The following is a 16,175-nucleotide window of genomic DNA, read 5'->3' as shown; positions in this document are numbered from 1 at the left end:
AGAACTAATAATAATATTAGAAATGCACTTTTCTTAAAAGTATATCTGAAAACATTTCGCACATTACATAATCTAAACTTACGATTGCAAACAGTCTCCGCCGTTCGCCAATTACTCTGTATGTTGTTACTACACATGTTACCATACTGGTTACAAACACGAAATATACATGCAATGTTATAAATGACACCGGATTCTAAATTTGTAAAACGTTCCGTCAACTCTGTCATATTCTGAAATATTCGCTTCCAATCAGTGGTAGTAGTATTACCTGTACTCTGAAAAAGAAGTGTCACATAAGTACTATTTCTTGTACTTTTCACATGTGGATATCAGTTTTTAGACATGATCGTAACATTTTATTCATTTATCAGTAATTTAAAAAACAAATAATTTAATAAGTTTTTGTATTAAACTTACTGACGAAATGGTAAAAGCATACTCTAGTAATGCTTTGTATTCATCCTTCCATTCTACAGGAACGTTGACCTGTATATTTGTATTACTTACAGTATCAATTGTGGGTGCGACGGGCTTGGATATATCTTTAAGCAAATCAATACATTAAATATTGCTTCTTTATATGTTTCATTATAACATGATACATATGTATTTGTATAGGAAAGTATAACGAGAAAAAAAAGCTGTTAGACATTATGATAACTACTTTACCCATTTTACATAAAGGTGGTATATAAAGTATATTTTGATCATAAGTGCACCCAGCAGTACACGCTCCAGTTACTTTATTACATGTATCAAGTGATGAGGTTATTCGATATTTGCTGCACGAACCGCATATCTGGTTGCAGCCATAACCGTATCTGTTTTTTTCGCATGCTAAGAAAATAAGTTATGAGCAATATTTATTATGCATAAATAATGTTAAAATCAACAAGATAGAATTAATTCTATAAGTTATTTTTAATTACTTACATAAAGCACAATTTTCTCCTCTGAATCCTGGAGGACAGGTACAACCTTCTTCATAACAAATTACATGTTCTTTGCAATTGTAATTATATGCATCACGTTTGCAATAAAGCAAACATTTGGGTCCAATTCGGCCTTCAGGACATTCTAGGTCATCTGAAAAAATTTAAGACGTTTTGTAATTTTAAATAACTTTCCTAAACAGTCGTATTCTAATCTTTAAGAATGCATTATCACTAATTGCAGCAAAATGTAGCGTTGTAAATAAGAAGTTAGTAATTACCCAATTCCACATTTGATGTGACATCTGATACAGTGTTCACAACAGAGGAATTTTCGTAAAATAATTTTTGACACATCACGCTCGGCCAATCGTACCAAGTATATGATTTAGTAGACAGCAGAACACTTTCCCTGAAAGCCACTAAAAAAATAATTAAATAAAAAATATATATATAAATAAACGGTGTATTCACCATAAGAAATTCTTAAAATTATTTGATGGATATGTAGAACATGACTTGATTTTAACAGATTTAGGGGAACTTAAAGTGTTAATACAGTTCGTACCATTCCTTCTGGGACATTGACGAACATTGGCCACTGCCCACAATGGATCAGAACTGCGCGAGTTAAGTTTAGATGTTAATTTCATTGTCGCCCTATCATAATTGTTGTTGAATGTTTTATTGTAATAAATTGCCATGTAGGTAAGCCGTGACTTGCAGCTTTCGAAGAACCTTTTACAAGAAAACTTTTCAGCTCTATATTGCCTGTTCTGTCATATAATACTATGTCCATTTCACATTCTACACAGAGGCCAAGTAATATTTGTATACATATCGTATTATTAAACGAAAAGGTGGGACTCGTTAAAGTTGTATCTGCGACGGTTGTATGCAGAAAGGAATCTGAAAAATGTACATACACGAATGCAATTCTGTTTTCGTTATTCGATTATTATTCCATTCGAAATATCTGATTAATAGTAACGATTAATAATGATCTCGATTGGTTAGGATCTCGAATGGTTCAGAAGTATTCTGTTACTTACATTTGTGAAATCGGTAAATCATCATGTTGGCGCTTCTTATAAACATGTGATAATAATAAAAAATGCCTGAGTTTGTCACTGGTTTACCTTCCACTTTTTCTTTCGGCTGTTTCATATCCTCGTATCTTATAAAAACATTATCACTGCTAGGATCGTAAAGTGATATGCTTCGATTCGTGATGTTCCACATAACGAGAAAAGTCCTCCATTCAGTTAATGATAGTGGATTGTGCTGGATTAATCGTGAATTATCTTTAATATTTACGATATTAAGATGTCTCCGCGTTTGTATGTACGAATTCTTGTGAATTTAAATTTCTTATGATGCAATTCTCAAGACAATGCGACGAATAAAGATGAATGTATGATGTAAGTTTAACATTTCTTCCAAAATATGATTTTAAATGTCTTTGATCTTTTATGCATAAATAGACAATGGCTTTAGAAACGCTTAAAGGGAAAATGTAATGTATTATGTTATGTATTATGTCTCACAGAGAAGGGAGCTTTATCTGTCCTGCACTCCTCGTCCTGAGCCTCCATTCTAGGTTTGGGCACTCCTATTGGGCACCTGCGTACAACGGATCGCTTATTGCCCCAACCGCCTATTATGATCCAATAACAAAAATCTCTCGTATAATCGTCACCATTGCAAAATATTATTTGCAAATCGCTAGACAATCCACGAACCGAAAAGGAAAACGCTGTTGTATTTTCTAATAGTACATGATCATATTCCATGTTAAAGTTTTCATATTCCTGAAAATCTAAAAATTTCCGACGCCCTTAGAGTAAGATCTCAAAAATTTGTTTGTTCGACACCATAGAGTATCCGTGTAAATTATCGGAACTTCTTTAATCTACGGAGTTTTTACCTTCCCATCGTCGATCAAATACCGGACCCAATGGTGTTTTAAAGGAATTTATAAAATTCCAGTTTTCTCTAATCCAGAATTGCAAACAATCATCGTTTTTGTCCATTTTGCAATCTATACTGTCTTCATTTGATTGCCTTGCATCTACATTGTAGAACCCTGAAATAATCGCAAAATTTGCGCTAGTGATGTATTAAATCTAAATGTTTTACAAATGGGCGTATTAGCATGGAAGACTGAAAATATTTCTTTCTTTTTGGCAACTTACGCATTGGGTTCGATTCCCTAATTGATGTTTCTGATATCTCATCGTTCCACACAAGAGCAGCGCCGTCATCCTCGGAGACACAAGTTAATTTTCTCTCTGTCTGGGATCCAAAATATCGCGGTTCACGTATTACAGTCAATCTTCCAAAAATATGTACTATCTGACTTGTGAAAAGAAGTAATGTTAACACGTTCATCATCTGTATTGTCATTATCATCAAATATGCACGTTTCGCACTTAATATTAAAGACATGGACGGAATATACGCGACAGAATTATTGATGTTATATTTATTTAACTGTCTTAATCGTCATTTCAAAACTTCCGCGTGAATGAACTTCGTATGAAAGTCTTCCATACAAGTCGCGATCTTTTACTCGAGAAATCTCAAACATTGACCGTGATTATTTGTTAAATAAAATGTGAACAGAAATAAGTTTTTACGAGAACCGTTTGTGTCGCGTTTCCGTCTTATACTGCGGATTATTGAAATGATTTCGGGTAGTAACTGGCAGAAAGGAACTGGACTTCCTTCTAGTGAATCCGCGATAACAGATTCCGTATCTGCTAAACGCGAATGACACATCAGGAAATGACGGTTCTACCGGAACCTTACATTTATATCACGTTTATATTAAGTAAGAATAAATTGAGCAACGCTGTGTTCTATATTACACAATTCATGTCAAAAATGTGAATAAAAATACGTAAACCCGCAGTTGGATAGCTTATGAAACAGTTTCACTGGATACTTATTATACATATCGATGCATGTGCTTATGAAATTTATTTATATATTTTTTATTAATCTGCACTTTATTTTAAACGTACACCTTATATACGTATATATATTTGTTTTAAATGTACATATAATTTACATTTATATAGATAACAATTTTTACAATTATAATGAAATAATTATAAGTAAAATCGGTGATAAATAGGAATATTAAATATTTATTTCAATATTTTTCAAGAATCTAAAATATCGCATTTAAAAAATTTGAAACTTTACGCAGAAGCGGTAATAAAATATATTCAATGTGATATTACAAATGTATCATGTAATATATTTCCGTATAATTCTTTTCTTTTACAATTCAATTTTTACTTTATAGAAAATATATATATTCTATATTCTCAGTTCAAACAGTTTGTACAATTTCAAGGCATTATTTACATAGGTTAACTATCTCGCTTCTTAATGATTTTAATAAGTACATTTAACTTACGCTATATATAATTAAATTCTTAAATGATTCTTATCAAACATGAAAATATTTGCATTATCGAAATCATTGTACGTATCCGCTATATATAATTAGGTAGTTAGTCCTAAAGAATATGTATACTAAAAATCTATTTTCAATAATTTATTAATTAGGTCAAAATACAAATTATGATTTAAAGAGAGCATAATCGACAGTGATTATATAAATAATTAAATTAATAAGTAATTTACTTTTTACACATTTCGAATATATTGAGATCTCGTTGCTTATACTGGATCCAGTAGAAAGTTAGCACATTTAACATACCAAAATAGAAAGAATAATTTAATTTTGATAAGCATCTTCGAAATCGACCAATCTATTGCAATATATGCATTTCATTTTAGCTTCGTATTCAGATACTATTCTTTAAATATCTTTCGGATATTTGGTAAATACTTGCTAAGTATTTAAAATCGCATTTTTATATATATTTTTGTTTAGAACAATTTCGACGTAACATGACTATCGCCGTTTTTAACGATTATCGAGAATTGCAATAACAGTTAAGGAGAAAAGTGAGGTATCCAAGAGTGGACTCGTCTATGACGACCGAAAGTGCATCTCGGTTTTAAAAGGGCTAATAGAGCCAGACTAGCGCCTAAAACCGAAACGCCGCACAAAGCACCTGCCGTGATGTCATGAAGAGGTGTGCCGTCCTTCGGGGACTTGGCAGCCAGCAGCAGGAGACCAGCACAGCTTAATGCTGACAGTCCAGCCAGGCCAAGTCCTGTCCAGGTTCTTCGCAAACTCCTGCATGCACCTGCTAAAGCACAACAGGCACCGCAGCCAACTGCGCTATCAAAATAGTATCTGAAAATGTATCTTGTATCAGCAAGTATCGATTATAAATTATGTTCATTCCTAAAAGATCAAAATATAATCAAGAAAAAAAAGTAAATTAAATAAAATCAGGTTGCCTCCACGTTAATCTAGGGCACTGCTCGTATAATTTCTACATTCGGGGAAATCCCTGCAAGAGTTAGGTGGAAAGTAGATGATTAATAAAACCGACCTTCGTCCTTGCGACCAGGACAGGTACAAGGCGAGACCACAGGTTAGAAGACCGACTAGCATCAAAAGAATCGGAGCGCTCTTTCGGTCGCCTTTTTCTACGACGCTCGCCAAGGTCGTGTTCACTTCACTGTTGGGCGGGGACAAGGGTGGCACCTGTAAAGAGATCGCGTCGTCCTAAAGGAACCGGATTCGATTGCTATTTGTCACTCCGCGTTGTTAGCATGATTGTATCAGCATGATGTTACTTACGACGGCAGTCCGGGCCATAAACGCGCTCTCTACACTTTGATAGTTCTTCTGATCGGCAGGCACCACCTGATACCTAGGCGATCCGGACATCATCGGCATGGATTCTAGGCCGCTCTCTGTGTATGCATAACGAGGCGGTGGCTCATTGTGGCTCAAATTCATCAGGTCGACCGGAGCAGTGCCCACGTAGCGAAGTCGACCACAGTTATTGGCAGGACAAACATCTTGCTGCCGAGATGAGTTCTCCAGCAGAGGAAGACACCTACGTGCGGATGATTCCTTGTTAGGCGTCGACGTCTGGGGTCCCGTAGGCGAGAAGGTCCGGCTTTGAGGTGTACCCTGAGGAGTTGGGCGCGTTGGGCTGAAGGTACGACCTGAGAGTTAACGACAAAGATTGATGTTAGTTGAGGCATCTTCGATTAAGAATTGCGTTAATTAAGGAATCGAAATACAATGAACGTAATGCAGAAACGCATATATATCTACATAAAATAATCGTTCTCAGATTTATGCTAATTGCCTGACGTATTATTCGATGTCCAGTACGCGCGATTGAAGGAGAGAATACAATGCTAACGAGCTACGAACCGTTCGGGGATCCACCGGGTGTGAGCGCTCTTCTCTGCGGCGTGCTGGTTTGATTGAAGGAATGTTGTCTCTTCGGCGACAGTGTCCTCTCTTCAGACCTGGATCTCGGTTTCCTGGGCGTTGACAGTATCTCGTGCAGCTTCTGCGTGGCTAAGTTATTCTTCGGTGATATTGAAAATTCTTGCCCGTTTCTGTCGGGCAGCGCCGGCGGGACGTCTTCTTGTAAAGGCACTCTAGCGTAACGACCTGTCGCAAATTGCGCAATCATGTTGAAAATTTACGACAAATACTTGCGTGTCATATCTGCTTCTGCAATCTTGTACTCAAGAATAAAACAATTTCTGATTCGATCACCACCGGTAAAGTATGAAATACAGATTTCTTTCAGTCATAACGACGGGGGATAAAAACTAAAAATAAAAATAATTACCCTGCGGAGTGTTGATGTGTCGTGGTGCCGATTTCGCGTTGCTCCATTGCGACCCATCGTCCTGGTAATCCAATTCGCTCGGTATAAGCGCATACCTGCCGGCATTGCCGCGATACGTTGGCGTCTGCGATCCTCCTGCGCCTCCTCTTCCTCCTCTTCGAGCGTCTTGGTTGGCCGCCGGCGTGGAACGTAGTTGCACCTGCTGATGCGGAATGAACTCGTACCTCGAGGAGCCCCTGCGCGGCAACTGGCTCCTCTCCGCCTCGTCCTGCTCTATGTACTCGTACCGCGAGGACTGGTTGTAAGTCACGCGAGGTTCCTCCACCGGAAGACTGGCGTATCTCCTGTGCGTGGGGGCCTGGTTATCCTCCAGATAGCAATACCGGTCCGCGGCTCGCAGGCTTCCAGAGTCGTCTCTGGAGGCGACTGGAAGGCCGGATTGCTCTGACCCGCGGCGTGACATTGCAATTGTAAGGGCGGCGGAGGCGGCGGTAAATCGTCGCTTCCTTGAAACTGCTGCGGTGGCGGCGGTAGATCATTAACGTGATCGTCCGGTATGTATTCCGACTGACGGCAGAACGACGGGTTCGTGTAGCAGTGCACTGGCGTAGCTTCAGCTGCCTGAGCCATGGCACGAGCGTACGCTTTATTTCATGTATTTCATCAAATAAGTCAGTTCGACGTGCACAATTTGATCTTTGCGGCGCGATCTTTGCGATGAACGGTGACGGGCTCGCGAATGATTGAGCGGAGAAAGAATTAGGTTGAACTAGGATGTCTGGACCCAATTAGAGCACGATGAATCTGGCATTGACTCGCGCGAGTACATTGAGAGTTAAACGATCAAGTTTGAAACGTTATTAGCTAAATGAATGAGCTTCATATACATTTCAAAGAAGGACTTGATTTCGCCGATATTTAATATTTCACAAGCACAAATTCCGCAGAATCCTTGGAAATATATCAGATCTCAATGTTGTTCACAGTTTTTTCTCCGGTTTGTTCAGAGTAGATCAATCTCATTATCATTATCATTAACGAAGCTTAGTGATATTGTTGATCCAAGCACCAACACATACACGAAGATCGTCAAATTTTCCAGACACTGACACATTAACAGAATCCAGGACAGGTTTTGTAATCATCAGGAGATTTAGGACCGATTGACGAGGATCACTAACACCTGCTGACATAAACTGGAGATCGCCAGGTCTCCAGTGCGAAGTTCACTATTTGCATCGGCGTTGAGGCGATCTCGTGCGTCAGTCTGCAAAGTTTCTTGCACATCTTTCTGGAAGAAACCCGATAACCAAGTTATTCCTCGCCTTCTATCGATCACTCAACTGCTTTAAAGAACATCAAATAATCCACTCGCACAAAATGCAATTCTTGAAGTGAAGTGAATAATTGCAACAGAATTAATTATCTGGAAATGAAATTAAAAATGAACTATTTCGTAACGGACTATGGTATTTGTTTAGTAACAGACTACGGTATTCATCCGTCAAAAATCCACTTTCGTTGGTCGCGCGATGTGCTCACGACCGTTGCCTTCGATAAACTGCCTCTTGCGGGTTCCCTTAACAGCAGATGCACAAAGGGCGTTTCTCCGTGCGTTCCCTCGCATAGCTGTGTATGCGCGGTTGTTCGGGGGGTTGTCACGGGGTTTCATGTAATATGGGCCGGTGTCCCATTCGCGCGATGTGGGGACCCTTCAGCTATAGTGTATTCTGCCCAGGATTTCGACCGTTGTTCTGTGTCATTCGCTGTGGGACTCTTGCGCGACAAAGTAATTTAAACTTTAAATACCCGTCGAAGAATCTGCCCGTCGCGTCGTCAAACAAACTGTCAGGTTTTTCGCAAGTTAGCATGAACACTCGCATTTACGTGAAATTTACATACTCGTAACACACTTACGATGTTTACAAACGTCCCAGAAAGAGATCTTCTCGTGATAAATGTGCGGAAAAAAATTATATCAAACGTAAAGAATTTCTTTCTCTTTGGCAAGAACTCACTACAGAACGCTGTTAAGAATAAATATTGTATGACCGCGGTGCATTTATGAGACATTTATACGCAACGTTTATGAACTTAATATTTGTCATTTAGATATCTTAAATTGCTGTTTGTTTCCATAGGTTTACTTTTTATAAAAATTATGAAAGTGAAAGAAATGTTTTGCAGTGAAACACAAAATTATAAATTAGAAAAATTATAATTAAAAATATAAAAATAAAAAATAAACGAGTAATAATATAATGTTTAATGTTTCGTGTTCGGTTGTTCCTGGTAGGAAGCATGCACGGAAGAACTCAGGATGAGGGTACCATAGTTGATTTTCTGGGCAGCTGCCGCGACCGTTGAGACGCGTGCCCCGATAGTAACAGCTGCTCCAACACGAATGCGTTTGGTCGCGAGCACGTCGTTTATCTCGCTCCCTCCGCTCGTGCACCGGATATATGCCTCTCGTGCTTGCTCACACACCATCACGAAAATTAACGGCCGAAAAGTCATTTTAATGAAAGGATTCGGAACGGCGCGCGTGGCCGAACGCGACGGGAGCGCCTAGGCGCGCTTTTTTTTCGGGGACTTTTACGGGTGGACGGTCACTCACGTGAAAGTACAGGGAAAAAGCGGCGATATCGCTCCACGAGATAGAGAGAAACCAGATCTCACGGGTCGGTATATTTTTACGCTCTGGCTGTCAATCGAAACGTCGCGATCCGCGATCGGCTATTTGCCACTTGCCTGGAGAACTCTCGTATCTCGTGGCTTTTGGAAAATTTCCTGCGGCACTTCTGGCATCCATTTATTTCTTTTCGCACTGGATCTCCTGCGGAGTTTCTCCAAGAGACGATGGTCAAGGTGGTGCTCGTTTTTCTCTACCAATTTGCATCCGCAAATGGGTCACATGTTACTTTTCATCTCGTGATTTCGTAATTGTGACACTTTCAAGTAAGGTCAATGAAAAACATGACGCTAGATTTATTACAGTGTTTATTTCGATGGGGGTACCATTGTACACACGCAAAAGCAAGTATCCACGTGCATCTGCGCATCGACGCACGCAAGTATGCACGCACGTTTTCCGGCGTACGTTCCACATGCAATCACGTGCAGATTGTGGTTATCCGTCGTTGCGTGTTGCTGGAATCACGCACAAACGTACGATTGAATTTCTCTCAAGCGTGCTTGTAAAACGCGACGATCATCCGCTCGAGCGAGTTCGCGATCCGCTTGAATCTTGCCGGAAGTTTGACATCTCCGACGCGACGCTCGCGATCCCCTCGAAAGCGCGTTACAGTTACAGTTTCCGCACGAACGATTTATCGATGTCGAAGCGATTTTGCTACAGCATCCCGTGAAAGTCCCGTCTTTCCTCTCGTTCTTGCGAGATATGTCGAGATGCACAACAAGTTGCAGTTGCGACCGCATCGACACGTTTATCCATGCTGGAAGCTACACTTTCTCGATCGTCCTCCTAATTACACAACGGCGCCAATAATGATGCTGCTCTCAGCATTTCGCATTAGGCAATCGTAGCGCTGTCTTCATGCATCCACGACCGCTATCGTGAAGAAATCAGTCTCGAAAAGAGACACGATAATCGCGCGCGGATTTATACTTTCTCGTCTGTGCGAGTATATTTTAATCCGATTAGATTCATAATAATTTGAGAAGTTTTATTATTTCGATTTTTATTCTATTTTATTGATTTTAATTGTTCTGTATTTCCTGGGTTTATAAACTGTGTTGCCATAACGATCTAATAACGATCTAATTTTAGAAAAGCAGTGTAATAATAATCTTCTACACAAAATGAGACTAAATTCTTCATATATTAATTATTTGTATTTTAATTTCACCACTATATTGTCTAAAAAATTATTTTTTCGCGTAGTTTTGTACTTTATATTTTACGGTCCTAAATTACGGTAGATCGATAATCGGTTTTACTGTACGAGTAAATTGGTAACTTTTACCTATATAATTAAATTGGCTATAGTAATTGAAACACCCAGATTTCTCCATGATTAAAAATAGCGAATGTGTGCTTCCAAATACCGTTCCTTATAATCATTTATTCTAATTATCGACATACATAATGATTAATTTGACGTTATAGACGGTATAATCCTGAGTATATCTAAACTAATTTTCAACAGAAAATTTTAATTAATGATATGTCAGCGTACTACATAGTAAAATGGTAAGAATAATATTGAACAAATTTATAGTCAAGCCAAAATGATAAGGAACAAAGGACCGAACGCTCCTCTATCATTTCACATCTTGCCACGTTTCGTCGACGGGAATCCCGCAGTAATGCAATCCGCGAATGATTCTTTAGCAGTATCGAACTAAAAGGTCGATTCCACGTGTTCCCGCGGCTAACAATAAAGGTTGGCTCATGCGCGATCCACAACGAAGACCCTGGGATACGTTTGCTCTCTGAAAGTTACCTTCGATTATAACGGGACTTTCATACTGGGAGGAAGGGTCGTGTTTTCGTGAGAGGCAAGTGAGGTCAATTGGACTGCCATTCCGAAAACCCAAGTCGAGCCAAGGCATTCCAGAGAATCCCATTGCGATAACGTTAACATGCTTCATTATGCTTTCAAAACATCTAAGAGGATTAACGAGCTGTAAGAGAACGTAATTGTCTGGTTTTCAATAAAATTTGTTTTTATTACCATTTGCTTGTTTTCTTTCTCTTGCCCATGACATCATCGTTCGACGTTCTCTCGTGGAATCGTACATATAACAGCAAGTACAAGATAAAGACAATGAGAAGTAGATGCAAGACGATATCCGCCTCTCATTGTCAAGATCGTTTTGCCGCGTTGGTGCGAATGGTGTGAACAAGGCTTAACGTAAGTCGAAGGTACACGTCTATCCGGAGCTGCTCTCTGTTGTCCCTTTCACTGCAAGTCGGCTGCGTGGGAGGGTTCATACGGGATTTCGTAGCAATTTCAACGAGGACTAGTCTTTCGTGGTTCAGTCGTCATGCAAGTGTCGCGCGCGAGCGATCGTCTATCTGGTCGCGCGTATCGCAAATCTGCTGTCAGGATGCAATCGCCGGAAGCTCGCTATCGCAAAGTCGATCGGATCCTGAGTGATTCTTAGCGTGACGAAAGGTGCCATGCAATGTGATGAGCCTGCAATAATCGATGATGATCGATTCCGTGTCGATGCAGAGTGCTTAGGTAAGTGCGAGAATAAAGTTTAATTTAAGGAAATTCATTACTCTGCATACCTCCTGTAGTTTTAAAATATTTATTTAGCGTTTATATTTCTTGTTTTATTTTAGGATGATTAAATATTTATAATATACGATTTATTTCTTATATCGTTGAAACATTCCTTAAAGAGAATATTATTTTGTTAAAGAAGAATAAATAAATATTCTTAGCTCATCTTTTATTATTTGCTTAATTAATTAATTTTTGATTAATTCCAATATATAAAACATTTGAACAGATTCACTTTGTAACTGTTGGATTTCAAAAAATTTAGACGTGGAATTATATAATTTGTATTAATATTTACTAGAATAATATAATTTGTATTAATATTTACTAGAATAATATAATTTGTATTAATATTTACTAGAATAATATAATTTGTATTAATATTTACTAGAATAATTAATATTTACTAGAATTGAATAAAATATCATGAATATCATGATTACCAGGTTTAATATCTCTAATTTCATACATTGTGTACTGGTATGGTATTTAACGGAAATAATTAATGCTTTGCGGGTTTCATGAATTTTTTATTGCGTTTGAATTATTATGCATGCGGAGCGCAAACTGACGATTCGCTAGAAGTTTCACCGAAGATTCACACGATTCGACGTGCTAATTCGATGTGAAAACGAGCTCAGTCTGAAGAAATAGGGGCGCGCTCGCAACATAATCGTGGCGTCTCGTAATCAGTTGCATAACATCGAGAAAAAAGCAAAAGATCGAGCAGCAATTTGTCAACTGAGTCAGTCACATGAACGACGTTACAATCCAAAACCGCAATACGAATAACAGCTATCTGCGTTTTACATTTACTTAATCGCTCGATTCCGAAATAAATTCTCCAGTTAAATATCATAAATCCTAATGCAATTTCCGCTTAATCTTTTATTATGCCACGGAATCTTTCATTATTCCACTCTCGGAATTGGCGAAAAGTGGACACAACCGACCGACTCAGGAATTCGTATAAACGTCGAGCGGAATCTTGTCTAAACTACACTTGCGACAGAAGAATGTTTGTTACAATGTCGTTCGTGCGAGCCGTTCCATGTACGAGACTGACTGGATTCTGTCACGTCAGCGCGCGCGATTGTTATCCGCGGATTGTGCAAGCCGCCTCTCCTCCCACCGAAAGCCGCGAGAAGCGAAATCCGCGCGCGGAGGCTCAGACGAGGATTTCAATTAAGTCGAACGAGGAGTGGTTACGATAATTGGTCGGCCGGCTGTTCTCGCAGGCAGCGCGGAAGTAGCGTCTTCTGCTTCTGCTACGTCGTCGAACGTCGACGAAGATTCGCGTTAAATATATATCCGACTCTCGATTCCCTGCCTCGTGCCCGATTACAGGTTGCACATCCGCTGTGATTGAATGCCAAATGAGCGGCTGTAAAATCATTGCAATCGCGCGATCATCGTGACTCGTTTGACTTTCTTCGCGCTCGATCGCGCATATTTCAAATTTATAATTTACTTTCCAATCAGTAAAATTACCAATCTCATCATTGCGTTCAGCACATATACTCATACAAAAGTGGATTATTATGTGATGCATGTAATAAAGTTGGAGTAATTGAAATGAAAAATAGGAGAATAGAGACATTATATTAGCAAATATTCTAGTCAATATTTATTACTTTAATAAATGTTAAATTTAATAATCTAATAAATTATTTTAATAAATTACATAATTACCAAATTAACATTTTGTTCATATTTTATTCGACAGCACAGAGAAGACGGAAGACAAGGAATACTTCAACAGTCTGGATAAATCTGCATCTCTGCGACATCCTGGAAACAGAAATATATGGAAGTGTAAATTGTCCTTTAAATGTGAACAACGAACCGAGCGTGAACTGCACAAATGAAATTTGCCTCGGACAAATGTATCGCACGCGCATCTAACGTAATCCCTTCTCTCGGTCGAGCTCGTTGAATTGGTAGCCGTTTGTGCAATTAGACGCATTTATTTGCGATTCAGAGAACGATGACGGAGAACGTGTACGTCATAAAAGTGAAGACGAAAGCCGCCGTTGTCATCTTTGTACCCATCGGAGCGTCGGGTACTCGGCATCGACTGTCGGCGGTCTGTCCTTGGTTCACTTCGGCCTCGGGCCCTGTCCCTCCTCCTGGGCACCCTCGCCTTGTCCTTGCAGGCCCGATCCTGTCCGTGCATGTATGGTGCCGTCCGTGACGGGGCTCCTCGCTTGGCGGCGTTGGTACATCGACCGGAACATCACCATTTTCTTCTACGGTAGTCTTTCTCTTTGGTAGTGGCGGTCCTTTGTTTTGTCGTCACGATCTTCAACGTTGCGGCGGTTTCCGGTAGCACCGAAGTTCCCTGTGGCCGTTGGAGAAGATCCTAGATGCTCCGCGTTACTCCTTTCGTCCTGCAGAAGGTATCATGAATGAACTCACGTGGACGATATCATCACGTCGCTCAAAAACGGTCGGCTAAAACATCACTGAAGATCATAACTTCTCAAACATCAACCAAGCCAATAAATCATCCATCATCAGCTTCGAACCTCGCGCCATCGAGCTCAATGTATCCGATTTCCATAACGGCGTCAGGAACGACGGCGGTTACGATGATTTCAAAGCGGAAACGTCCTTCACGCTTGAAGAGAGGACGATGATATCTGGAGAAATCCTGCAAGGTGAAGCGCGATGAATGTTACGCGGGAATCCGTGGATGTTGCAAAAGAAGAAGACAAAGACCTTCTGGCACAATCCTCATTATGAAGACTCTTCGCACACGAGGATGCTGCTGATTCTAAACATTTTGGTGGCGTCTCTTCTGGAGGCTTTCTGGTCGTTGCTCAGCGCGAGGATCGCATTCCGTGGAATGACGAATTGTTTGTCAGAGAATGGCAAGTGTCCCGGTCGGCTCGAAGGCGACGAGACTGCCGAAGAGGAAACCTCCAGCACCCAAGCCAGACATCTTGGACCACGATCGCCGACTGTCGGAGAGCCTTCAGAGCTTCACCAGCCTGCAGGGTCTCGCTGCTAGTCTGGGACCACGACTACCCTGCCGGAATCTAACAGAGAATTCAGGGAAAGAGTCGAGAGATTCCTGGCGAATCAGGCGACGCACAGAGTCGTTGAAGGTGCCTGAATTAATTGCAAAATGAATTCTCTGTTCAATATAAACTTCTAGATTTAAAAAAAATCAGTAGTTTATTCCTTATTCTTAGGATATTAAGATTTTTAGCGTTCGCAAGAAATGTCTCGTGACATTTTTATTGACATTGGACATTTGTAAAATTGGTGTAAATATGATATGATAGATGACGTAATAATACTCTACACCGATCTCTTTCTCTCAGACTTTGACCATGTACCTTATTATTATAATTTGCAATCATCATGTTTCCAACGTAAATGTACATATCTTATTTTTAAGGTAGGAATTTAGAATGAAGTTATCATAATACACTCTCCTTGGTATATTTGCTAGAGTGACTTGTGAAATATAACGAATTGTTTATTACACGCTTGCACACCGTTATTTAACACGAATGCGATATTATCGCGCTCGAACGCGAAGTCGATCGCAAATACGACGACAAGCGCACAAATACATTCACGTACTAATTATATCTGCTACTGATCGTATCAGACTGTCGTCTGTGTTGTCAGACGTGTTTTATATATTGGCTAATTAATACATCAATTCGTACTGCAAACGGACAGGGATAATCGACCAATGTTCTGCAAACAGTCTGCAATGGCCGAGAACGATTAAATGCTCTGTCAATTATTGAAAAGAGCTAATAACTTATTTAAAACCCGTTACTGCTTTGTCGGGCTTAGCGTACACATTATAAGCATAAAAATAACGTAAGTCCGTTTTATTGAATTTCCTGCGTGCGTATTTCCTCGCCGCTGATCAATTAAGCGTCCCGTCGTACGGTACACGAGAGATCTTACGTGCGCTGTGATACGAATCTCGAAGATATTATTGCTTAACAAACTGTGCGACGACAGCTATAAAACGTTACTCCGGAAACGCTGAGAATACCTGCGAAACCTCCGTTATGACTTGCGATACGGGCAGCGATAGTGTAGAGTTCATCCTCGAGTACATAAAACTTTAATCACCATTAAAGCTGTTGCGTAAAGCGATAACGTTAACGTAAAGGGTACCGTATCTCCGAATATCGTATTTCTGAATATCGTCTTTTTACAGACACAACGTTCGATAGTCAGGCTTGTCAGACTTATGCACGATG

The 16,175-nt window shown here is 39.8% G+C and overlaps 1 protein-coding gene and 2 pseudogenes across 1 annotated transcript in view; 1 reads left to right on the top strand and 2 right to left on the bottom strand.

Moving 5' to 3' along the window:
• Window positions 1–4,041, bottom strand: part of LOC105286739 (receptor-type tyrosine-protein phosphatase S-like) — a 40,047-nt gene extending 36,006 nt beyond the window's left edge. Inside the window, 11 exon segments of the mRNA XM_026970042.1 lie at window positions 83–278; window positions 421–545; window positions 673–840; window positions 937–1,089; window positions 1,217–1,357; window positions 1,504–1,608; window positions 1,611–1,844; window positions 1,988–2,219; window positions 2,483–2,754; window positions 2,863–3,021; window positions 3,131–4,041. Coding sequence (XP_026825843.1) covers window positions 83–278; window positions 421–545; window positions 673–840; window positions 937–1,089; window positions 1,217–1,357; window positions 1,504–1,608; window positions 1,611–1,844; window positions 1,988–2,219; window positions 2,483–2,754; window positions 2,863–3,021; window positions 3,131–3,383 — 2,038 coding nt within the window. The 5' untranslated portion in view covers window positions 3,384–4,041.
• A 193-nt stretch (window positions 4,042–4,234) lies between these two features.
• On the bottom strand, window positions 4,235–7,617 carry LOC113561673 (annotated as a pseudogene).
• A 6,098-nt stretch (window positions 7,618–13,715) lies between these two features.
• On the top strand, window positions 13,716–15,058 carry LOC113563557 (annotated as a pseudogene).
• Window positions 15,059–16,175: the final 1,117 nt, after the last annotated feature.

This window comes from Ooceraea biroi, chromosome 1, assembly GCF_003672135.1.
Source record: "Ooceraea biroi isolate clonal line C1 chromosome 1, Obir_v5.4, whole genome shotgun sequence".
NCBI lineage: Eukaryota > Metazoa > Arthropoda > Insecta > Hymenoptera > Formicidae > Ooceraea > Ooceraea biroi.
This window is presented reverse-complemented; position numbering and strand designations above follow the sequence as displayed.